The sequence below is a fragment of the Archocentrus centrarchus genome, chromosome 11 (genome assembly GCF_007364275.1).
Source record: "Archocentrus centrarchus isolate MPI-CPG fArcCen1 chromosome 11, fArcCen1, whole genome shotgun sequence".
Classification (NCBI taxonomy): domain Eukaryota; kingdom Metazoa; phylum Chordata; class Actinopteri; order Cichliformes; family Cichlidae; genus Archocentrus; species Archocentrus centrarchus.
Genome location: NC_044356.1, coordinates 11,046,247 through 11,073,138, shown reverse-complemented (window position 1 = coordinate 11,073,138; position 26,892 = coordinate 11,046,247). Strand labels below are relative to the sequence as shown.

The 26,892-nt window shown below is 41.2% G+C and overlaps 1 protein-coding gene across 2 annotated transcripts in view; it reads right to left on the bottom strand.

Annotated features, from left to right (window-relative positions):
- sdc2 (syndecan 2) overlaps positions 1–23,338 on the bottom strand; it is a 48,507-nt gene extending 25,169 nt beyond the window's left edge. Inside the window, exon 1 of one of the 2 annotated variants that reach the window (XM_030740845.1) lies at positions 22,888–23,338. In XM_030740845.1, coding sequence (XP_030596705.1) covers positions 22,888–22,947 — 60 coding nt within the window. In that variant the 5' untranslated portion in view covers positions 22,948–23,338. The remainder of the gene's footprint in view (positions 1–22,887) is intronic. The other variant, XM_030740846.1, reaches the window with a different exon arrangement.
- Between the last annotated feature and the right edge of the window lie 3,554 nt (positions 23,339–26,892).

Here is a 26,892-nt window from a genome sequence, read left to right as displayed (position 1 = left end):
GTGCAATTCTGCACTCCTTGATGCTTAATATCCTATCGCTTCACCTCCATAAGCTAGAAGCATTAGTTAATAAAACTATCTTTTTATAGTGTCACCAAATTCAAAAACAATTTGCTGGCAAAACTCATCTCAAACTCCACAACCAGCAAAGTGACATTTTGTTATATTTAGTTTCATTAAACAGTTGCAGTTCATTCTGAAAGTGGGCTGACTACCAGAACATCTCACATGAGCGCAAAGATGCTTTTGTAACTCAGGATATCACATGAAATGCCAGATGAGTCGAATTAGATTTTATTTGCATTAAAAACACATTCATAAGTAAATGTAGTCGCATTCGTCAACAACAATAAGGACTTCAAAAGCTTCACGGGGCTCCCATCTGAGCTACATCACGCTGTTTGTTATACGCACACACCTGTGCCGCAGGAAAAGACACACACCGTGTGTACAATGCCTTTGATGTACACAAGCACACACAGGCATATATGTACTTCTGAAATGTTGCTTGTTCATTGTTACACTAGTTAGTCTACAGCCAAAATGCTTCCAAATTAAACTTTTCTAACTTTGAGTCACTGAAATTAAAATGCTGCTTAACGTCATTGGTCCATTCTAGGCTTCATAAATGTTCTTAACTGAGACCAGAAATGACTAAAATACATATTTACCTCAGAATTTTAGCAAAAACTGCTCAAATGTGGGTATGTGTGTAATTTTCAGATGGCTGCTCTTTTTAAACTATTCGTGCAATTTCAAAGAAATTGAACTGCTCATATGAACTGCAGTCGTATAAAGTATGAAAAGCAATTTTCCAATTCAGATATTATGTCTGTCTGACCTTGGATTTGACCTTCATGGTAGCAGGAAATTTGTGATGCTATAAAAAAGTTTTTTTAAGCACATTAAAATAGTAATCGTTTTTCATTCTCTTCTTTCATTGTGTAACAGTGAAACGCCCTTGCATTTCCTCTATTGGTGAGTTACATTGTCAAGTAATTAAATACATTTGGTTGTGGAGACATCCATAAACAGACGTGATGAAACCAACAAAATCACCTTGACCTGGGATCTAAATAAATTCAGTACAGTCATTTAGTCAAATGAGTTGCAACAACCCTTCAATGCTTTCTAATATAAAGTCTTCTCTATACAGACCCTCTTCACTTTTCCTGTCAATGTATTATCAAATTAATTGACCATATACAGATAGCACATAAGCTTACAATGTATGATTAAAACACAACTATCCAAACAATACATAGGTACAAAATGTAAAAAGAATTAAATATCTTGGAAACTGAGCCAAAGAGCTATTTTAATAGTCATATTTGGACTCAGCACATCAAAATCCATGTTAAAAGCAGTGTTGCCTTGACCTGCTCAATGACCTCTCTTCATGCAGTGTGCACATGCATGGTCTTCAGTCTTTCTCCCACCAACGCTTATACTGTATATACACACACATTTCTTCCAGTCAGTCAGTCAGTCCGCTGGATAAGGATGAATGTGGTCTTTTAAGCTGCAGCAAGCCTGCAATATCAGCCATTCCAGCTCTAACGCAGGTGCTGCTTCTGCTGGATGAGTCAAATAGTAGCCATGTGCGTGGCACTCTCTAAACAGCATACATACACAACGAGAATCATAATCACCTGAGAAGCACACAGGGGCAGTCAGAGCTCTGTGTTCTGCACCACTGATCCCACTTTTGCCAGCAAAGCTCACAGACTACTGGAATGTGTTTTGTTTGAACCCTATCACTATAATTAGGCTTTGTGTATGTGTGTGCACTTGTTCCATGATGCCTTAGCATTCTTTGTTCGTGGACTCTTTGTTCTTGAGCTGGGCAGTTGTTCAAGTATTGCTAAATGCTTTTTGCATCAATGTTGAAAAGAGCAAACACACACACCAAATGTCCTCATTGTGAACTCGATCTGATGGAAAGAATACATTTTTTTTTCCACTTTAATTTCCCACCTTCAGTCTCCTTTTAGCTGTTATACCACTGGCATGCACATTATGTCTAACATAAAGGGGAGCTGTTAAGGGTTTTAAACTCAGTGCCCTTAATCTTTAAAACAATGGCATGTACATGGTTCCAGGCTTGAGAGGGGGTCAGTGTAATTAATCACTGACCATGTGCTGCAGACTTACAGCTAAGCTAATCAACTTGTCTTACTGCAATCCAGTTGCAGGAATGGGGGGGAGATGGGGCAGAGGTATGCAAGGAAGGGGAAGAGAAAGGAGAATGATTTTGTCCCTTTGTTGGCTGATCTGGTTCAATCCTTGTGGTGCAGCAATTGAATTCCCATCCAAGCCTTTTCCTTAAGAGGATTTGGACTCAAGGGAGTCGGAAAGCCACTTGACTACAGGGCAAGGCGGGGGGGAAAACCCCTGATCGGATGATTGGAGTGATAGAGGAGAGGCATGGGTGCACGAAGCGAGAAGAATGGACTGGAAAATTGCAGAGAGGTAAATAAGAATTCTTAATGATAAATCCTGCGCATTGTCACTTCTAGCAGGAATAATGTGGCAGCTATCTAAAGACTGGTAGGAAGCACAGATGGTTAGGAAGGTTAATGAAAGATGTCACCACATTAAAACCATCAGAAAGCAAATGTGAAAGAGAAATGGGACAGTAACGATAAAGTGATGGATAAACAGAAGAACTGCAGGAGCAGAGGCAGGATGAAATGATGGCAGAGGAGTGGCAGGTGGTGATCTCTGATCCCATTATACAGGGCTAATCCTGAGCAGCAGCGAGTGTTTGGATGTGTAATGGTGTGCGTGTTCTTACTGTTGGTATGCAGTAACAGAGGTATTGAGTCTGTCAATCAACTTGTAGTCGGGTCTGAAGAAAAACTGAGAGTGAAATGTGTGAAAATTTCACTGCAACGCAGGTGCAAAGGTTAATTGACAAAATGTTATTACAGGTGGGGAAAAGTAAACTGGCACATAATTAAGCGTTACCTCGTTGTAAAAGTACATCTAAAGTTTAAGATCTTTACTACAGCTATCCATTTCATGAGAAATATGCCATTTTGTCCCATTATTATGGCAAATCTCAAGTGAAGTCTTGGTCTTGATGTTGCACAGAATCGTTTTTCTGAAGTTTTAACAAGACATTTCTCTGTCACTTCTCGCTTCATTTTCTCCTGTGTCTGCCTGCTCTCCACATCGCCCTCACTGAAAAAGCAACAAACGTCTGACAGCTCGCTGCCTGTCAGATGAAACGGCGTACGTCTCTGCCAGCTTCCACAAAAATAATAAAACTCAGGTGTAAACTTTTCAGAGCTTGAGAAACACCAGGTATGGCTTGATGACTGATGCTTGGTGCATGCAAGCTGGCAGCTCTCAGTATGAGGTCAAAGTGACATAATCTACAGTGCAGTCATTTGACCAGTGTGTCTGGACACGTACGTCATGATGTTATTTTATTTATTTTTTTATATTAAAGACCTACTGTTAGAATTAAGGCTACAGAATCCATTTTCACTGACTGCTTTTTTGTTTTCAGGACTTAAACTGTCTGATTTCATATCAATAAGTAACTGTTACTTGTGTTGTTATACAAAGTGTGACCCACATACACGAACACATATCAAAGAGGGCTTTATCTTTGGGCCCTCATCAAGTCTGGGTCACCAGGTCACATGATGAGTGATCCTGATGTATGCAAGCAGGTCTGTTCAGATAGGCCAATCCTCCTATAATCAGCCTAAAAATACTGAATTAGCAATACATATTAAAACTTTAAAAAATTGGTTACTTGAATTTTTTTTTATGAATAATTGCCTATTTAATTATTTTATCCATATGCTCTTTGTCAGAGAGGTGTTAAAAGAAGTTTTCTTTCTACTCAAGTGCGCAGTGACACTAAATGTAAGTGGGGTTTTAATGTCTTCAAATGGGCTAGAATTACAAATAATGGCCACAAAATAGCCCCGTTAATTCTTTTGATAATCTTTAAAAAAAAACAGACATGCAGATCTGAAGACACAGGCTACAATTAAGGTACTGGAAGGGCTTCTGAGTCATTTCAGTCTGTAGAAATGTAGGCTCTGATAAGAGTTTTGAAGTCATATAATAGAGCATCTAAGCCTTCATTAAAGCAGGGCTGTGAAAGTAGGTCAAGAGAATGCATCTGAAAAGTGTTTTCTTGGCAGGAAAACTCAACAAAGATGAACAAGATGGCAATCACAGATGAAGAAAAAAAAAAGAAGGTGGCACATGGTGGGCTCCAGCACAACAGTGATGAGCTCCAACGTGGACTAAGCATGACTCATCTAATTGCAGATAAATGACAGTGTCTAATTATGGGTGGGTGAGCTGAATACTGTGCCAGGCTTAGCTGAAGGTTTGCAACCACTCTCCTATTTCTACTCTCCATCAATATAAAAACTTTAAATATTCCCAAATATGTCCCCCAAATGTCTTTTCTGGCATTAAAACAAGGGTATAGATTTAATTCCTGCAGCATGTTTAAGTGAAACCATGATCCAGACTCTGAGGCCAATTATTTAACCCATAACCCAGACTGGTTTCAATGATATCATCAGTGACCTCATTTGTTGCTACATGTATATTCAGGTGTCCTGCTTTGTTAATAAACTGCAGATTCTAGGCATGAACACGCAGTCTGATTCTCCACTGCCACACAGTTGGCTGAGCAGTGTTAGAAAACCACCTGAGGTTCAGCAAGCACATCCTAAAGATAAGCTTGGAGGGACCTCTTAGCAACACTTGTGCATGGCATGCAAGTACCACCACACTCACAATTACTCAAAGTCACACTAAAGGTGTTAACACCCGTTTAATTTGCTCCCAAGTTAGAGTAGAGGCAAACAGCTCTTATGTAGAGCTGAAACAATTAGTTTGTAATTAATTAGTCCTTCAAAATGTTTAATTGTTATCTCTTTTTTTTAACAATTTATTTATTGGATTCATTTACAAGCAAAAAATCTCAAACCTTAAGTGGTTCTAACTTCTCCAGTATTTGGATTTCATGCTTTTCTCTTTTCTTTACTGTATGTCATCACTGACAAAGTCTAGGGCTAATTTTGAGGGGTCTTTTTCCAACTTTTTTGACCTTTTGTGGATTAAATCAATCCATTCATTCAAAAGTAATTGCCTGTAAATAGATAAGTGTTAGCTGCTTAAACCTTTACAGGAAGAAGGCAGCCTACAGTTAAAGATTATGGCGTATGCTGGGGTTACTAAAAAAAGAAAAAAATGCTTTCAGTTCCGCACCGTGTGAAACAACAAATGTGACTTTGGTGAGAAACATAACAATTTCTCAAAGAGGAAGCCATTTATAATATACATCTGTGCACATGCGAGTGAAGTTTGACAGAGACGCCACATCCATGAGCCATCTACTCGGTTCCTGTGCAATTTGAAACAAACTGATCCACAACAAAAGGAAAAAACGGTTCCATGTTTTACATATGTTGGCCAGCTGCTTGATGCAAGATGTATTTTTCACTTATCAGCCAAACAACAGAGAGAAATATGAATGAACAATTCAAGTCTCTCTGCGTCTTGCAGGGTGGGTTACATGTAGCAGTTCTGCTTTGATTAGCTCCTCACTGGAAAGCCTTTTAGGTGAGGACTTTCTGAGTTTAATATTCTGTTTAATCAAAAGAAGTTCACACTCATTTTTAAAGGATGGGGTGTGTGTATAACTCATGCTGCAACAAAACCAGATGGTCTCTTTTTCTTTGGTATATTTTTATGACCTTTTTTTTTTTAAGTTTAGGGTCTTGCTTGTCACTGGAAATGAAATTCTTATTCATGTTCCCCTCCTATGTAAATAATTGAATTCTGGCACCCAAAATAGGCCCAGTTCTGCTGCCACCGCAGCTAGGCTGCATTTTCAATATTTAATGAGTATGTGAAAGAATAAGCTGAGACTTTGAAAGAGTGCCAATTTATCAAGATGGGAAAACACACTTTCAGCTGAAAGAAAACACAATTACGAAGCCAAATAAAAAGAGATTTTTGTTATCCTTCTTTTGGATGCAGGACAGAAATCACAACCAAAATTCCTGTAGCTAAAAATGTCTTTCAATATGTCTGCCAAACTTTTGCTCTTTCCCACTTTTTCCCTGTGCTGTAATTCTTCAAGAATGAGTGGTTTCTTAAGACTACAGTCCAGGAAATGATCCTGGAAGGTCCTGAGAAGACTGGCCAACTGGATCTCCACCCTGTGCTCCAGGTTTTACTTCCTTACTAATGGCCTGTTGATGCTAGGGTCTCAAAAGGACAGTCGTGTGGTATCATCATGTGGTTAAGAAAATTCAAAAGACAAGTTTAAAGACAGCTTTTCTTCCAAGTTTTAGGGCAGTCAGTGAAAGCAATAAGAGATGAGGCCATAAGCTCTGATACATCATGGAGAAATCTCAAGTAAAAAACAGACAAAGATATACCATGAAAGCTGGGAGAGGCTGTGGTGGCACACTAAAAAGCTCCCATTATCAAAAAACCACCACAAGCCAAACAGATGTGTTACACTGCAGCTCTTTTTTTTTTTATTAAAGTCATAAGACCTTTTATGGTTACCAAGTCACACATGAAGTGCAACCACACTAAACAAAAGCAGAAGCTGCTAATCATCTTCAAACAGCAATCTTCAATAGCTTCTCGAGTTATACGTTGATGGGGTAAATATGGAGGCAGCTCTGTCTGCCACATACACATGTGGTAAGGCCACTCGAGTTCATTAGATGCATACTGGCAAAGCATGATGCCGATGAAGGAAAGCCCTGACACAGCCAGAGTAATTCACATAAAATTAAAACCGCAAGCGGTGATATCGGGCCCTCGCACTCCGCGCGCGTCGACCTGTGGCGCTCGTCGACCCGTGCCGCACTCGGAGGTTTTGTGATCGTGAGGGGTCTCTAGAAAGTTGAATTCTTTTATAGGAAAAGGTATCTTTTGCTCTCGGCATAGACGCAATGGAATATTTGGGGGTGTGGTCACGGCTCCAGCATGCAAAATAGGGCATGGGTCTGATTGACTTTTTTGATGGGCTGTTTGTCTAGATGATGTGGAGCCAATTTGGTCTCACTGGGTGAAATGCCCTAGGAGGAGTTCATTCAAATAGCAGGCCTGAAAATGGCAAAAATTGACACTTTCAATTGAAGATGCTGGACTTCCTGTAGGGTTTGGAGTATGGCTCCAAGAGACTTTTTTGTATGTCTTAGGATGTTACATGAGTGTGCAAAATTTCAGAGCTGTAGATAAAATGTAACTCAGGGGCTAGCTAAAAAACATGGTATATTATGATATTTAAAGCTGCCAGTAGGGGCGCTCTAACGTTTATGGACTTTATGCATATCAATGGGTTCAGGGCAGGAGGCTTATCAAATAGATGAGGATTTTGTAAGGAATGGTGAAAGATATTTCATGTATTTCAGAGCAAAACTAATTCTGTGGACGGTCATACAAATTTTCATTTGCTTCTGTAGGGGGCGCTATTGCGCCTACAGTCTTGAATCTGTAGTTATGGATTCAGCCTGGGTGTGTACATGAGTGATTAAATTTTCAGCCTGATCAGACAAAGCATGTGCGAACAAGTGCACAAACAATTTTGGTGGTGAGGGAGAAAAACAAAGGCCAAATTTAATGGCCTGGTGTGACAAGGCCGTTTAATATTTTGTAAAGATTTCCACAATATTTGATGGGCTACTTGTGTAGATGATCTGGAGCCAATTTGGTGTCAGTGGGTGAAATGCCCTAGGACGAGTTCGTTCAAATAGCAGGCGTGGAAATCGCAAAAATTGACACCTTCAATTGAAGATGGCCGACTTCCTGTAGGGTTTGGGGTATGGGTCCAAGAGACTTTTTTGTACGTCTTAGTATGTTACATGAGCCTGTACATTTTCATACATGTAGATAAAACGGAGCTCCGGGGCTACTCAAAAAACATGCTATTTTAAGATATTCCGAGCTGCCACTAGGCGGCGCTCTACCGTTTATGGACTTTATGCATATCAGTGTGTTAAGGGCAGCATGCTTATCACACCACTGAAGTTTGAGCCAGATTGGGCAAGTTGGCTTTGAGTTACAGCCATTTTTGTGTTCATGGCGAATCATCGAACTTTGCCGTCCCATAAGGGTCACGCCCTTTTGTCAAAAACTCACAGTTTTGAAAACACAGTAAGTCCAACGTCTTAAGGCTTTCCAGGTGAAATTTGAGATGGTTCTGCTAAACCACCTTGGAGCTGGACCTCCAAGTGTAAAATATGACATTTCCTGTTCCCACTAGGTGGCGCTGCGACTGATATTAAATATTGTCATATGTATGTGTTCAGGGGGGCACCCTCATCCTACTGGACAAGTTTGATGCACATTGGATCATGTAGGTATGAATGAGAGGCAATCAAAATTTCATGGCGAATGATCAAAGTTCAAAGGGGCATAAGGACCCCTCCCCCTTGCCAAAAACTCACCATTTTCGAGATTTAGATTCCCCTGGGGGTGTAGGTTAGACAAACCAAATATGAAGATGATAACGTCTAAAACCTCTGAGTTATTAGAAAAAGCGTGAGGGCTGCAAATCGCCAAATTTGCATAATTAATTCAAAATGGCGGACTTCCTGTTGGGTTTAGGGCATGGCTCCAAGAGGATTTTTTGTGCGCCTGGACATGATATACATGTGTATGAAGTTTCATTCATGTACGTGAAACACAGCGGTGGGGCTCCAGTTTAGGGGGCGCTAGCGAGCCATTTGGGCGCGCCCTTGCCCGAGCCCATTAAAATACTTAAATTTTCACCAGGTGTGATGCATGTGCAAAGTTTCATGAGTTTTTGAATATGATAAAGCCCCCAAAAAGCCAATTCATTTGCCTGAATAATAATAATAAAAATAAAAAAAATAATAATAATTAAAGCCGCAAGCGGCGATGAGCGGGCCCTCGCACCCGGCGCGCGTCGACCCGTGGTGCGCTCCAGCCAAGCTGCGCGTCGACCCGTGGCACGCTCCAGCCGAGCCGCGCTCTGAGTTTCTCGCAGACGAGAGAGTAGTGGGCCCACCCGGCTGCTGACGGCTCAGCAGGCTAGCTGTACCTCCCGTCGTTCGTCTCCCGCTTCCACTAGGTGGCGTCGGTGAGTGCCCACTAATGAAAGTATCACAATGCTCTATGTAATGCCCGCAGCCATCAATGAAATTATAATGATCATAGGATAATGGTTATCAGTATTCTACTGATTTCATGTCACCACTAGGTGGCGTTATGAGTGTGAAACAAAGCTGATAGATGGGTGTGTCCAGTCTCCCTTACCCTCCCGTTAAGCCTGTGAAGTTTGAGGCAGATCGGACAATGTATGTCAGAGATGTAACAATTTGGTGCACTGTGGTATATGAGTAAAATCCCACATTTAGAGGGTTGCTACGGCAACACCGTTCAATATTCTACAAAACCATGAATATCTTTTGATGGGCTACTTGTGTAGATGATCTGGAGCCATTTTGGTGTGACTGGATGAAAAGCTGTAGTAGAAGATGATTCAAATAGCAGGCCTGAAAAATGTGAAAAATGCTGCAAAAATGACACCTTAATTAGAACATGTCAGGCTTCCTGTTGGATTTCGGCTATCGGTCCAAGAGACTTTTTTGTACGTCTTAGGATGTTACTTCAGCATGCACGATTTCAGGTACACAGACCAAGCACTGGCCTGGGGCTGATGTTTAGAACCTATCTGGGCGTGAAATGGAAAAAAGTCCAAATTCAGAGGGTTGCTACGGCAACACCGTTCAATATTCTACAAAACCATGAATATCTTTTGATGGGCTACTTGTGTGGATGATCTGGAGCCATTTTGGTCTCACTGGGTCAAATGCCCTAGGAGGAGTTGAGGCAAAAAGGCCTGAAAAAGGCGAAAAATGCTGCAAAAATGACACTTTAAAGTGAACGTGGCTGACTTCCTGTTGGGTTTCGGCTATCGGTCCAAGAGACTTTTTTGTAGATGTTAGCATCTTACATCAGCAGGCACATTTTCAGATACACAGAGAAAGCACAGCCCAGGGGCTGATGTTTAGAATCTCTGTGAATTTGAAATTGAAAAAAGTCCAAATTCAGAGGGTTGCCATGGAAACACCGTTCAATATTCTACAAAACCATGAATAACTTTTGATGGGCTACTTGTGTAGATGATCTGGAGCCAATTTGGTGTCAGTGGGTGAAATGCCCTAGGACAAGTTCGTTCAAATAGCAGGCGTGGAAATCGCAAAAATTGACACCTTCAATTGAAGATGGCCGACTTCCTGTAGGGTTTGGGGTATGGGTCCAAGAGACTTTTTTGTACGTCTTAGTATGTTACATGAGCATGTACATTTTCATACATGTAGATAAAACGTAGCTCCGGGGCTACTCAAAAAACTTGCTATTTTAAGATATTCCGAGCTGCCACTAGGCGGCGCTCTAACGTTTATGGACTTTATGCATATCAGTGTGTTCAGGACAGGGTGCTTATCACACCACTGAAGTTTGAGCCAGATTGGGCAAGTTGGCTTTGAGTTACAGCCATTTTTGTGTTCATGGCGAATCATCGAACTTTGCCGTCCCATAAGGGTCACGCCCTTTTGTCAAAAACTCACAGTTTTGAAAACAGAGTAAGTCCAAGTTCTTAAGGCTTTCCAGGTGAAATTTGAGATGGTTCTGCTAAACCACCTTGGAGCTGGACCTCCAAGTGTAAAATATGACATTTCCTGTTCCCACTAGGTGGCGCTGCGACTGATATTAAATATTGTCATATGTATGTGTTCAGGGGGGCACCCTCATCCTACTGGAGAAGTTTGATGCACATTGGATCATGTAGGTATGAATGAGAGGCAATCAAAATTTCATGGCGAATGATCAAAGTTCAAAGGGGCATAAGGACCCCTCCCCCTTGGCAAAAACTCACCATTTTCGAGATTTAGATTCCCCTGGGGGTGTAGGTTAGACAAACCAAATATGAAGATGATAACGTCTAAAACCTCTGAGTTATTAGAAAAAGTGTGAGGGCTGCAAATCGCCAAATTTGCATAATTAATTCAAAATGGCGGACTTCCTGTTGGGTTTAGGGCATGGCTCCAAGAGGATTTTTTGTGCGCCTGGACATGATATACATGTGTATGAAGTTTCATTCATGTATGTGAAACACAGCGGTGGGGCTCCAGTTTAGGGGGCGCTAGCGAGCCATTTGGGCGCGCCCTTGCCCGAGCCCATTAAAATACTTAAATTTTCACCAGGTGTGACGCATGTGCAAAGTTTCATGAGTTTTTGAATATGATAAAGCCCCCAAAAAGCCAATTCATTTGCCTGAATAATAATAATAATAATAATAATAATAATAATAATAATAATAAACGAAGCAATTACAATAGGGCCTTCGCACAGTTCGTGCTCGGGCCCTAATTACTGCAAGTTATCATTTGCCCTTTTTATATGATGAGAAGTGATCATTATTCCTTATTAAGCTTTGGCCACAAGTGTAAAAGAGAGTTTTCGTCTCATTAACAATGAAACTGCGTTGAGGTAAGGTATTATTCTAACAAAACTAACACAAAGGCTTAGTCATTCAACCCTGCTGAAGCTGAGCCTAGATAATCAGGGTTTTCTTACCACAGTGCAACTCAACATTAGACTTTCCCCTCCACTCCTCTTGTTTGTAACACAGGCTTCCCAGGCTCAAGCTGAGAGATTCCTAAACCTGAGAAACACCCCTACAGTGCCAAAGCAGACATTATACTGTACTTATTTTCACAGCCTCTGTAATTATTTCCTTGACTAGCAAACTAATTTTCGCGATATCATAACTAGTGGTCCAAAAATCACAAAAGTTAGCCAAAGAGTCTCTTTAGATCCACTTTTTAATTTATTGTGGTGAATCTAAAACCCCCTACAGAGAATGTCTTGTAAAACTGGGAAGCTCCAGTGTCTCCAGCTGAGTATGGAGGGTAGCGGTCATGCAGCAATTCCACTCAGCCACCCAATCACTTGATTATACAAATTATCATCATCAAAGTAATCAAGCTTTGCACCCTGCCGGCCTCCATTATACCATGAAAACGGGTTTATCCATAGCATGGAAATCATATGGATTATAAGTGAAGCTGTGACCTTAGCTGCTGTCACTGTTAAAAAGGTTTTAGTTTATGGCCGAGGGTCGGAAGAAAGATGGCCAAAGAGGCAAAGAGGATGGGTGAAAGTAAGGGACAGAAGACAGAATGAGGACATTTAAAAGAAAAAGAAAAAAAAAGGATAACGCTAGTTAGTGTCCTCACCTTTCTTTCATTTTCTTGTAACTCTTTCCCCCATAAAGACAACATTAAACAACCTCTCCTGTACCCTTAATGACAAGTTTTGACACCTCAGTATATATGTCAATAAAGATGTGCTGTGATGACCATTAGAACAGGTTCCAGGTTCTTCCAAGGGTAGCCTTAGTAAGCCGTATAGGCAGAGATTACCTTAACTAACTTCTGATGCATACTCAGTCATTTTGTTCTCGAAGCAGGCCTGAAATATGACAGAAACTACTCAGTTCCAAAAAGAAAAACAAAGGTTACCCCTTGTAGGTGTCCAAGGAGGATATGGCAGAGTATGGCAAAGTCTGCAACCTAAACCTAGTCAACTGTGCACAAATAGATTTCCAGTAAATGTGTCAAAGGGTCAGCTTTGTACCTAACTGCCGACATGACACATTCTGACCAGCAGCCTCTGTTTAATTATCACCACACACACACACACACAAAAAAACCCACCAGCAGTCAGCGATATTTGCATTTAAAAATCTAAATGGTTTCCATCTGACTTTGTTTCCCTGGTCTGAAACCTCTCTGGGATAAATAATGAACCCAATCCCTCGACATAATGTAGGACTGACTGCTGGGGAGCTGAATGCAGCGTGGTACTCAGCTGAAAGGGTTTACAGTTGGTGCTGAGAACACAGATGGCTGTTAACAGAATGAATTAGTAAAGATTAACTCGCCTGGTAGATTTGCCACATTAGTGCCTTTGATCATGTTAACAAACATGGCAGAGAGACAGTCTGTGACATGATAAGGCTCGGGCTGCACAGTTCTTGTGTAGGCCAGTGTTACTATTATTTAAAGAATACTGATGACATCCAAATGCACAACAGTGTGGAAAGTTCACTGGCGTTCAAAACAGCAGGCAAGATGTTGATGAATATGCCAACTGTGCACGCAAGTCATTTTCTTCTACAAGACTGTAATAGTTTGCACATGTTTTGGCCCATTAAGTCATGCTTGCTATACGTTGCTCATTTACCATTTATGTTGAATAACTAGAAATCATCTTGTGATGGGATCACACCAGTGATGCCAATGAGTTCTCACACATGCTTATACATCAGATAGAGATCCTTTATAAGGGAAGGTACCAATAAATTAAAAAATTAAGTGGTTCCTGCACTTTATTTACCATTTTCCTTGGTCAGATTGTATCTATTTTCCAACATGACCTTTATTTTGATCCCAGCTTCACACCTTTAAAGGTTTGTGACTGTATCTTGATGCACCAATTCTCATTTAAACACACACTTGGCTGGTATGAGTGGTATGGCTCTAGTTTTTTTTTTTTTTTTAAATCACATCTAGTCTGGATTTGACTGAATTATAATCGCTTGGCAGTTAAATTATGGTTTTATCATATTTGTGACTTTTTTTCTATTTCTGTTAGAATCGGCTATCATCCCGTTACGACCACTTGTAGTCAGAAACTTAGAGAAAAGAATAATATTACCTGTTCACATTACCTTTCTGAAACTAATGCATTGTCAGAGATGCTAAATATTTAACCGTTTTGGGCGCCGCGTGGTGGTGCAGGCGACCCGGGTTCACCGCCCGACCTGTGGCCATATACTGTGTGTCTTCCTCCATCTCTTTCTTCCCACTTTCCCATCTCTCTCCACTGCAAACTATCGAATAAAGCTGCAAAGGCCAAAAAAAAATATATTCGACTGTTTTGCTATACGATTTTGCATGAGAAGTAGGCCAGTGAATTTTTAATTCATTGGAGAACTCCACTGACTTTTAACTTTAACCTAATTCTGCTGAAACATTTTGCTTCTGACTTGATGAAAACAGACTTCTCAGTAAGTGGGGTAGCTTAATGGTACTACTGCTCTTACAGATTCAGATTTTTAACACAGTACTTTACCAGAAACAAAAACAAAGGAAATTAAGAATGCAGTCCACATGGTTTCATTTTCTTATATATACACACTATATATAAATTAACATTCGTGAATGGTAAAAGCAAAAAATGCAGGACATTTTCCACAACACTGAGATTACAACCTGTAGTGCCAGAGCTTATCCATACTATGATCTTTAATAATGTAACCCTGGTGGGGATTTTAAAACAGGTTTTCAGTATAAAGGTATTGCATACATAGTAGTACATGAGACTATTCCAAAAGTACATAGTACTATTCCAAAGATACAAAACTGCTGATCTACTGGGATCCATAGGGTTTACAGAGAAAATATCCAGAGAGGACCAGTTATCTGGGTGAAAATGCTCATGCCAGGGGAGAATGGCTGGATTGTTTCAAGCTGATAGGAAGGCAACCATAACTAAAATAACCACTCATTACGGCCGAGGTATGCAGAGGAGCACACTGAACCTTGAAGCAGGTGGGCTTCAGCAGCACCTGGTGTGGGTGCCACTTCTGTCAGCTAAGAACAGGAAACTGGAGCGACAATTATTCCAAATTGGACAACAAAATATTGGGAAAATGTTGCTTGTTCTGATGAGTCTTGATTTCTGCTGCTGAGCATCATTTAAATGCAACAGCCTACCTGAGTACTGTTACCTACCATGTCCATCCTTTTTTAACCACAGTGTATCCATCTTTTGATGGCTGCTGCCAGCGGGACAACACATCATGCCACAAAGCTCAGATGATCTCAAACTGGTTTCTTGAACATGAAGATGAGTTCACTGTAGTCAAATGGCCTCCAGATCTCACTCCAATAGAGCATCTTTGGGATGTGATGGAAATGGAGATTCACATCATGGAGGTGCAGCCAACCAATCATCAGCCACTGTGTGATGCCATCGTGTTAATATGATCAAAATCTCTGCTGAATCTATGCCTGATGAATTAAGGCATTTCTGAAGGCAAAACCCAGTGCTAGTAAGGTGTACCTAATAATGTGACCAGTGCAAAAAAAAGAGAGTGAAAGAGAGAGAGTGCATGTGTGTGTGTGTGTGTGTGTGTGTGTGTGTGTGTGTGTGTGTGTGTGTGTGTGTGTGTGTGACAGAGAGAAATTTGTGTGGGATATTTATATTTCATTAGTGCTCAGCCCTTTACATATTTTCCCTCTTTCGAACCACTGTTAGCTCATGCAGTCTTACAGTGTGAGTCACTGTCTCAACTGGCTGGATAATGTGGTCAGAGTTTAGACTTTCATGGGATGTCTGCTACAACTCCAAGAGCAACTCAGGATACGGATCTGGGGTGTCGACATCAGAATTCCTTTAAATCAAAATAATGAAAATAGCAAACTTCAGCAAAATCGTCAGTAACCATTACCTTTTAAATTAAGGTGGAATTATATGAAAACCACTACTGAAAACTAAAATGTTTCTCTTTTGCCAAAAATATGGAATGCTGGAGACAGATGCACATTTATAAGCATGGGAAAAAAAAGCCCTAACATTAAATTATAGGTTATGTGCTCATAAGGAAATTATGGAAAGCTAGAAGCATTCAGCAGTTTACTTAGACTACCCACACAGAGACAGGAAGGGAAGTTTTCCTATTTTTATTTATTTATTTGACATGCTATAATGACAAACATCTCAATTATGAATATTCATGAGCACTTAATTGAAGCCTTTAAAGTCACCGCTTTTCACTAAATTGAGATGGGGTAATGCAAAGTGTTATGTGCTGTGTGGGGAGTTCACTAATGAATTCCTTTCCCCAGCTCATCAACTTCCCCGAATACCCTTTGGAATCTCTCAGTTTTCTCATGAAAACAGCTCCAAATTAAGTGATTGCATGGAGTTTAATTTGTGGTGGGTGATACACCCTGCACAGAAAGCATGATTTGCATGCTTTAGCTCATTCAGAGCTCTTTTGACTCAAGACGAGGGAAATAATGGAAACAGCAGACATTAAAGCGCATTTTTCTGTTTGGAAAAATGCCAGAGCAGATATCAATTTGGAGTCTTTTAGAAACGATAAAGCGCGCTCGTAAATATGAGTGAACACAGATGTGTTAAATGTGCCGTGCTGTTTTCCACAGCAATCTTGGGAGTTAGATGGAAAAAATCTAGCTGACGTCATGGCTTCACATATCGCCCATATTTGGATAGTATACACATGGAATGCATTTGTCCATACAGCAGAACAAAGTGAAGCAAGACAGCTTCACAAGCAGCATTTGATTTCATTTCATCCTTTAACAAGCTAGACGCCAAAGCCTGAACTGACCACAATCTATACTAATGATATTTAATACAACTTTAAAGAGAGAGGGTTTATTTTAGTTAGGGTCAAAGGGTAAGCAGACTAATGTCAGAATTCCTGATTTATAGCAGCAGGAACTGCATAATGCACAATTTCTGATCATCTTTCCATGCTTTGTCTTCTCTGAACACTCTTAATTTCAGCCTGTTTAACAAAGCACTGGGCTTTCGCTTGTTTTGGCTCATATGACATTAGACTGAATATAATCAGCTAAGGGACACTATCTCAAGATGTCACCGTAGGCAGAGACCCAGACATCAGTCTGCAACTATCTGGCAACCACCGGCTGTGAGGGAAAGATTTGTATTCCTAAACCAGTTGGTGAGTTTCAAAGATGCACCAGAAACCTCCTCGTAATTCCTTTTGGTCGCTAGCAGGTTGGCACTGTCAGCAGTGGTTTACATGGAAAACCCTGACTTTGCAATTTTTTCCGGCATCATTACATCTTTGAGAGTAAATGCTGAGTGTCTGCAGATAAGTCTGCGTCTTCCATGCAAACTGTGGGCGACCGTGGCAATCTACTTACCACCAAACCAACTGCAAGGAGGTTTTTGGTGCAGCACACTCTTTCTGACCTACTTCAGTTGGTGACAGCCACCAGCCTCCAACAATCACTCGCCAACTGGTCAAGGAATGCAACCTTTTCTCTAGGTTGCCAAGAGGTCACATGGTCTATGTCTAGGTCTATGTGACTGAGGCCATAGATTCTGTGATAACATCATTTTCCAATATTTTCTGACACGGTTACCAAACAATTAAGAGATTAATCAAGTAAGGGATACAATAATCTGGCAATTAATTGATAATAAATTACCTCAATCATCATAACTGGCTTCACATTAAGTAAAAATGCACACCAAACTGTCCATAATTCTGCATGCTGAACCAGTGCAATATAAATATTTAAAGTGATAATAGTTTAACAGCAGCATTAAATGCAATTTAAAAGAATCTTCTCCCTAATAACAAAACAGAAACGTACAAGCCGAAAATGTCTTTGGAAGTTGGCAAAATAAACAGTACAGAGAGATTCCTGAAACAAACTCTCCATTCACCAAACAAAAAATCAAACAAATTAGAGGCACTCTGCTGCACCACGTGGTTTAAGTCCTGGACAAGTTAGACACCTTTCACACCTTGCATAGCAAATATCCAGAGAGGACCTGCCTGGCTTGGAAAAAAACACAACACCAAAAGAGAGACAGGGTTTAGACTCCTCCCCCACAGTCCTTTTCCTTGATCTCTCTTTGCTTTTCCTTCAATTAACTCAAAACTGTAAAGCAACAGGCAGTTAAAAGAAAAAAAATCGAGAGAGAGAGAGAGAAAGAAAGGAAGAAAACAGACATCCTGACACAGGGTTTTCCCCCCATTTCTCTTTGTCACAGCCACAATCCCCTCAACCACAGTCCTGCCAAGGAAGTTTCCATTTGCTAAGCTAATTAAACCGAAGAAAAATGGGAAGAAAGAGGGTGGGAACACGGGAGTTCCTGATTTGCTGTGTCTAAATATTTTCAAAAAGATTGCCACATATGCATGCAAAAGGTTTTGTACAGTGCTGCGGCTCCAGATAGCCTGCTATCTAAGGTGGCTGCGTCCCAACATAAACCAGCACTGCTGTCATCCATTTTTGCTGCAGCCATATCACCTTAATGTGTTTTCCCCATGCTCTGGTGGCTGGTATGACTGTGTATTTTAAACATGTGGCTATAAACTCGCACACACATGCGCGCGCACGCGTACGCACACACGCACACATACACACAGGGATGTAAAAAGGCACAAACAGGGACACACAAACATGCACAGTAAACACAGTTTGACTATTTGTGAGTCTCTACTAGTATGCACAAGTTGCTGCCAAAGCAAAGGCCTCTTCCAACTCGTCAACAAGGGAGGGGAGGGGGAGGCGAGAGGAGGGAGGCAGCTTCTTTCAAACACACATATGTTCTGCAGATGTTAGCAAATTCAATACAAGCACTCACACCTTTAGGGAAGGGAAATGTGGTGGTGGGGGGGGTGCGGGTTGTGAACGCATCTTGGATGAGAATATATTATTTTCCTTCATTTCTCCCCCCATCTGCCTGAAATATTCTGCCACTGTTCTCAGCCCACACCAAGAGATATAGTGGTAATGACATGCAGCATCTTGACCAGGCAGGCAGAGATGTGGCAAGAGGGGAGCAGTGTGGAAGAGGGACCCAGAGAAACAACAAGGGGGAGGCAAGGGACCATGTGTGTTTATCTACTTGTGCTTGTGTGCCTGCATGGTGACAAAACAACAGTTCATGCGTGGACACAGATGGATTCAGGGAAGGAGGAGGGAGGGGTGGTGGTGTTGTGCTTTCAGTGGTCCTGCAGCCCCTGCCTCCTGTGGAGTCCATTAGCGATTGCATAATGCTTGGCAGACAGGGACTGAGTGAATGCGCCCCCCTGAAGGGTCAGACACTAGCGAGGAGGTAGGACGTTCTGCAGCGTTAAGAAACTCTGCGCTCCCATGTGTGTCAATGGCAGATTGATGAGAAAAATAAAAAGACCATGGCCCTTTTTTTGAACAGCCGGACAAAACAAGCCCTGTGAGCTGGTTATGACTGCAGATTGAGGAATTCTACACTGATGCAAAAATAAAAGAGCTTCATTAAATATACAGCAGGATAAGCTGCAGTAGCAGCACAGCACCTGTATGTGTTCATTTTTATCCTCAGTCATGACTTTCTCATCTTGTACCTTTTAATGCACTCCCTATTTGGCCATTTTTGTTCTCTCTCAGTTAATAGTGTTCTCCTCTGGACTGAGCGCTGATTGAAAGAGAGGAATATTTTGTCCACGCATCCCAGACAGGCATTTTACTTATTCATCATGAAGAATATCGGAAACGAAGTGCTTAAGAGGTTGCGCACTGCTTTTAATAATGGTGAATGGAAAGAAATTTGGAGTGTACACACCTCATTCAGGCCCTGAAAGCCTTGTGCCGAGTACAAAAAAAAAAAAAAGCAACACATTCAGTTCAGTTGCCTTGGACAGAACAATCAAAAAAAACATTAAGTGCAGTGGAAATAACATGTTAATATAGCCTTCATATCAATCTAATCACAAGATAATATCAGTGTTAGTTATTTGCTCTTGGTTGAGGACAGAATAATGTGTGTGAGTTGCGAGGAAGGTCGAGTATGTGTCTGTGTTTGTGTTTTTGCTTTCATTACCAACAAAACTGCAGATACTAAACAGTTGTTTCAACTAGAAAATGAAACTTGAATACAGCTGTGGGACCCAGATAATATATCCTTCTCTATACAGAGCCAGCACCTTCTCCCCTCCCTGAAAAAGCCATCAAAGGTTTCTGCTTTAGTTTTGTATTTCTTGTATTGCCCTTCTCAGCCTTGAAATATTGTTAAGGCTCAGGCTTGGCATGCCTTTTTGTCTGTTTGAGGATAGCGAGCCAACCTCACTGTCCCTTTTAAGACAAGACAGCTTTCACCCAAGATCATCCTCATGAATTGGGTGAGTCCATAACAAATGTCCAGGAAAGAATAGAAAATATGTCAAATCTACCATTCTCTGTCCACTAAATCCCTTGAATTTCAACTGAACCATTCACTGCAGCTTCTTCTCCTTAATCCTTCAATTTCCTTTCCCTTTTCCATCACACTCCAGTTTTTCTTTGACTGTCCTTGGAATCGAGGCTCATGCCGTATCCAGCCCTCCTCTGAAGTGATTCCTTTTGAGTGCGAGACAGCACTCAGACCCCCCGCCCCCCTGCCCCCCAGCTCACCCTCCACCCGTAAATCACAGATGTAAAGGGGGGGTGAACAACACCCCCGCTTCCCACCAAAACATGACACAAATTACAGACCGCAACATCTGGTGAGTGGTGTGCACCAAAACACAGCAGGGTGGGCTGAGGATATATAGCCTAGCTTCACTCAAACAAACCCATCCTCCATGTTCGCACAGGTTCTTGGAAGCAGAGGCGTGACAAAAGGTAAGGTTGTTGGGGCTGTCAGCTAAAGACAATCCTGGCTGACTGAAATCAGACGTTCTCTGGTTGCAGGGAAAAAAAAAAAAAAACATCTGCACATTATCTCTAGATGAGCTAAGTCTAAAAGAGAGAGAGAGGAGGCTTCACATCCACATTCTACTGGCAGACAGTGGAGCCCTGTAGCTGGTGCAGGATGTGATGCTGTTAGAAAACTATTTTTAGTCCAAACTTATTGAAATATGCCAATTCTGCTGTGTTCACACTCAAAGCTTACTCGAGCAGACCACCTGAAAGCAGACAAGATAACATGCATCACGGCGCTTAGTTGTGATCGACTTCCAAGTAAAGGTTTAGTTAGTGTTAAAAGTTACAAACACCCCCGTTTCCACAGGTAGCCTGCTCTAAAAATAATGGGTTCATGCTGGAAGACTATTGATGTAGAGCTTTTCTCCTTATCAAAGTAACCCCAGGGATTGTCTGACCAATTTGTTTGGATGAGAGCATATCGACCAACCGATCGACACGACAACCTGGAGATTCAAGCCCTTGTAAAACGTGAGTGAAACAATCAGACTGCCACAGCTCCACATTCAATACATCATCTCAGAGAGATGCGATAACAGCACGCAAGCATGGCTTGCCAGAAAAAAAATAAACTGTATTTTCTTCAGCGTGTGCAGGGACCTCACATATAACACTGCTGTAAAAGCATTAATCAGTGAGCAAGCTGGTAAGCAGGAAAGCAAACCAAAATACAACAAGGGGCACTGATGGCGTCTAGAACTGCAGGGTAACAAAGAGTCCTGTCTCTTGTTCAGTGGTGAAATAATTCCTTCTTTAAAGCCAGGAGCAGTTTTATCATTAAAATTTCAGAAGCCTCTAAGTGTTACAACATACCTCTGTGATGTAATGGGGTAATTAACACACAGACAGATGTGCCTGAAGCAGGTTATCAACCACTTGTCAACATTGGAGTCAATACTGAGAATCAATGCCATGTGTCAATTTCCAGCAAGGCCTTTAGGGGACACTGATAAAAGAGAGTCCAGTAATGATCAGGTTAAAGTGTGTGTGTGTGTGTGTGTGTGTGTGTGTGTGTGTGTGTGTGTGTGTGTGTGTGTGTGTGTGTGTGTGTGTGTGTGAATAGTTGGTGAAGATTTTAAAGCATTCTATTAAATATTTTTTTTTGTATTCATATGATGCTTAAAATATAGAGAAAAATCTGTACTTTCATTATACTACTGTAATAGAAATGTCTAACTGGTATATTCTGTATCAAAAAAACTTGTAAGTATCTCCAAGAGTATAATTGTTTCTTATATTTTAAAAAGTTTGAGGCCACTTCCAAAGCCTGGCATCCTATAGCCAATGTACAGTGACGAACTCAAGCATTTCTTGCAGACACACAGAAAACATTAAAAAAAAAAAAAAAAGTACTCTGAGGGTGACCTCGTGCAAAACAATGAGTCATTAAAACAACAGTGACTGAATCAGCTAATTGGACAAGTGGTTCTAACAGTGGAGGAGGCGCTGTGCCAAGTGACAAGTCACAACCCACAGAGAAACAACAGGAGGGGACAATAATGACAGAGGCTGCACATTAAAATGTGCCAAAATCTGTCGTTCCAACAACCCAGCCAATTTGCAGGGTGATGCCCACTCAGTTAGGAGACTTACTCGAGCCTGAAACTGGAAAACGAGTACATCACGGACTTTTTCTAGAAAGCATCATTTGTTTTTTTTTTTTAGTATCGACATGATGGGTTGGGCGTGGGGTGGGGGGGCAGAATTCTGTCTCCAATCATGATGACATTTACTCAATAACGCAACTATTAATGTGAGCATGAATCCGCACAGTTGCCACGGGGATTAAGAGCTTGTCGTGAAATCACTGCAATACAGCTGTACAGAGCACCTCAGAGCCAGCTTAGTGATCAGACCCCCACATTTCAGACTCAACTCTGTCCACATAACTACATTCAAAGTATGAAAGCCCAAAGCTGAGCACCTCTGGGCAAAAAAGAAAAAAAAAAGTGAGAAGCACGCTTCCCTCTGCAGGATTAAAGGAAATTATTACAGCCACATACTTGAGCACAGGGGCAGCAATAGCCTCTATTCTAGTTGGTTAAGTCAGAGATTTAGTTGACAATGATTTATCAGGTTGCACAACCCCCCTCTCGCTGTTTGCTTCGTCAAATTAAAGCAGCTGTTTTTTCTCTCTCTCTCTTTTTACAGAAGTAGTAAAAATATACTAGAAAAGAAATGAACAAATGCTTCGACGGGATTTCTCTTAGCGGCAACAAACAGCAGCGAGTGGTCCCTGCGTGGACCCAAGTTGCCTTTCTCCCCCCCAGACACAGCTGAATGCCCAGTAGTTTAAGTTTGCTATCGGAAAAAAAAAGACAAAAAAACTTACCCTTTCCCCGGAGAGGAAGACAGCCAGCCCAAGGGTCAAAATTATCCAAACGTTCCTCATTATTCCTCTTTGTGAATTAAAAACGCGTTGTTGCAAGCGAAGTGTCAAATCTTTCCCCCCTCTTCTTCTTTCTCCCTCTCGCTTTCCTCGCACCCAACTCCTGCCGCTTCTGTCTCTCTCAGGAGTGGGATCCCACCGGATACGTGTTGCGTTTTGATTATTCCTCCTCCCCTCTCCCCCAGGCACTTTTTTTTTTTTCCTTTCTTTTTTTTTTTGGGCCGGGTAATATCTGAGTAAATGTATGTGCCGTACAAGTACAAATGCGCACGGTTTAACCGCGAGGTCCTCCGCGCGCCAGTGTGTCAGTGGAATCTGCACGAGACGCCTCGCTCGCTCTCGCTCTCCCTCAGCGAGCGCTCGCTCGAAATAAGAAGGGGGCAAAGTGTAGAAGCGCGAGCACGGCACCGGCGCTCCGGTGAGTGCGTGCGTTCCTTTCAACCGTGTCACCGCGAGACGAAGAGAGAACTTGCGACGGAGCAGCTAAAAGGAAGCCAATAACAGCAGTCACAACAAATCTCTTGTTTAGTTTATTGACGTACAGTAAGTGTTTATTTTAATTCGCTTACTATTGATTATTGTCTATTATTTCAACCCGGGAGATCGGATAACAATTCTTCACCGGGATAAGGCTCGGCTAAATGAGCCATTTATCCCCTTGTCTGCGTAACAATCATTAATTGCACCCTAATGAGGATTACACAGTTTAATTCAGTAACTGCGCCAATTTACAATCAAGCCTCGTGGTTATCATGCAGCAGTTTTTAACCAGCGCATTTGATTAGCCGTTGCAGCTGTAATTCTGCATATGAGATCAGTTCACAGGCTGCATGTGAATAAAGCGCAAAGCACCCTGGTGGAAACACGCTATACAATAGGTTGGGAATAATGTTATGGGCAAAGTCTCCCCCTGTTGGTATAAGTTGACAACTTTCTCTAGAAGCTGAAATCTGCAAGTTTGCATTGTATTTTAGCTCTGTGGGGGAAAAAAGGCGGGGTCAGATTAGTCTGAACATTTAGCTTCTGATTCGCAAATGACATGTTTGCTTTCACCTTCGTTGCACCTTTTTTTTTTCTTCTTTGTTCACAGATTTATCAAATATGTTGATAAATCTGATAAGGCTTAAGCTACTGAATAGCTCTTGCCTGAGTGTCTCACCAATTCTGGTTGTAGCAGCTCCACAGAAATTCATTAGTCATTTCTAGTGGGTCCTTTACAAAAAAAATAAATAAAATCATCTCAAGCCTGTGAGGGCGCACACACACACACACACACACACACACACATCCTGACATCTTCAGCTTCACAAGACCAACTGATTTTCCCTCCCTCATCTAATCATAACAAATCGAATAAAATGAAATAAAATGCCAGTACGGGCACAAAACTAGATTTCAAGAAAACCTTTTTTGAATGACTCCATAAGTGTTACTGAAACGCCATTAGACAAATGCAACGTGCTTTAATTAAAATTGAATCAGTGGCAGACACTTTTGCATAAAGCGTGGTAGAAATCCAAGCCAGAGCAAATCAAAGAGAAGCCTTTGAGAGCTTCAACACTCAGTTCCACTTTCTACCTGATACAAGTGGCGCACGGCTTGCTGGTGCATGAGGAGAATCAAGATAAACAGGTAGTGAAAGAAGAGGGAATTCAAATTTAGCTTCAAAGCATGTGCTACTTATGTACATTTGAGATATAGGTTTTGCAGTCACATGAGCAGCATATATTCACACCTCACAGCAAATTTCCAAATTGCTCGCTAACACCCCAAACCAAAGAAAACAGCATTTTCCAGTCACCTTCTAAAAGCCACAGTGACAGGCCGCTCTTTTTGCAAAGTAAATGCTTCTTTTATAGCGCTTTTCTACTTGAGCACTCAAAGCGCTTTATACACTTATTCGCCCATTCACACCCACATTCATACAAGCACTTTTTTTTTATGCCTAAGTGCTTTCTATCAAACATTCACATTTACATTCTGATGACCGCATCAGGGTTCAGTAAATTGCCCAAGCATACTTTGGCATGCAGACTGGGGCAGCCAGGGATCGAACTACAAACTTTGCAATTAGTAGATGACCTGGTCTGCCTCCTGAGCCACAGCCACTCTCAAAATTCAACCTTAAACTGATGATGATAAATTAGGACAAAGGTTCCTGTAAATGTATATAACAGTATAGTGTAGAGTTAAATGTATAGCGGTGCCATTATCCCCCACCAGAATTACATGTATCCATGCTAATTTGGCTAAAATATGAATACATTCCACCTGTGGAGGCGCTTACATGTTGCGATCTGCATTAAATGCTGACTTTATGTACACCTGGATGCTGAGTTCAGTGTCTGATATAGCATTAACCAGTTCATCTTTAACACTTAGATGGAAAAAAAGATGCAGGTCACAGCACTAGAATTACAAAGCTTTATTCAGGCGGCATCACGGCTGACTTGCTTATTGTAAAAAAAAGCAAAACAATTTTGAAAAGGCTGCTTACATTATTCACCAGAATATTGTGTGGAAGGAAGTATAATTTAAAACCAAACTAATTCCAGCTCTTCATATGAAACTTACAATAATTTCACTGTCTACTGTCGAATTGAGGAGTTTTTGTTGGAGTAGTTTGACCACCGTTAAACATCAAATTGTCATTTTTACACTGAGTTTTTGTGCAGATTTTAAAAAAGCTGAGCTACAGCGAGTTAACTTGAATAGTAATTGAGGTGTTGTTACCTTACAGGCGACCTGTTTCTTATCGTTATCCTAAGATAAACTACCCAGCTGTTGTCTCCAGTTACATATTCACAAAAAAGCCCCAAAGGTTGGTACCAATATACGATCATCAAGAAAGGTAATAAGCATATTCCTCAAAATCTTGAACATTTTGATGACCAACCTTTTATTGTTTAACTTATATCATTTATAGGTGATAGTCACTGCTCCAGAGCCAGTGTAGCACCTCTGAGTATTCATTGAGGCCAGTGAGAGGGACCTGTTAACAGACACGACAGGTTTCATTCTGTCAAGTATCTGTCAGTTTCCCTGTTATTAGCCACAGTGCACGGGAGGAGGAAGGCAACAGGAACAAGGGAGGAGACAGAGAGGGAAAGTGATAGTAATCATCAGGGGGAAAGATATGGTAGCCAAAGGAGGAGAGTAACATGTCTTATTTGACCTCTACAATTTTCACTGCCTGTCTTTAGATTCTTCCCCCTCTATGACCTGAATAAAAACAAACTTAAATTTTGAAATTAAAATTATATCTTGGGACCCATCCCCCATCCTAACACACAAGCTTCCCAGGCCTTCTCTTTCCTGTCCTCGGAGGGCTTAAGTCTACTCCTGGTGTCCCAGATTACTCAGCCAATTAGGGCAAAGGCAAAGCCCCTTCTGCTACCAAGCCCGGCTCGAGTGATTTGTGAGTGTGTGTGTGTGGCAGTGGTTCACATGACTGCCAGCCTTGTTTCCAACAGCACAAGGACACATAACGACAAAGTCAGCAACAGGAAAATAAAAATAAATAAATAAAAACCTTGGTGTGAAGAATACATAATTTTACATATCATCCAGAGTGAATTATGAACACGCCGAGGTCGACTTTCTTTATTTTTCTGTCAACTGAATATATTTAAGAATCTATAGAAAGGAGACCTTCAAAAGTGTTATGAATTTCACTATATTTTATTCAACAGCACCACCAGCTGGAAGCACTAAACAGATTCATATTCAGAGGCATATTCCAACAAATAGTGTGCATGGTAATAGTCCAGGAATGAGCTACACATGAGCAGACTGAAATCTTAGATCCTACCTCATTGTTTGCCTTGTTTTTTTTTAACCTATGTGACGTGCAAATAAATGCACAAGTTTAAGCTTATTGAATGCCACACACGCATGCAAAAACACTCACTTTCACACATGTGCACGCAAGTCACTCAGTGTGCCAGG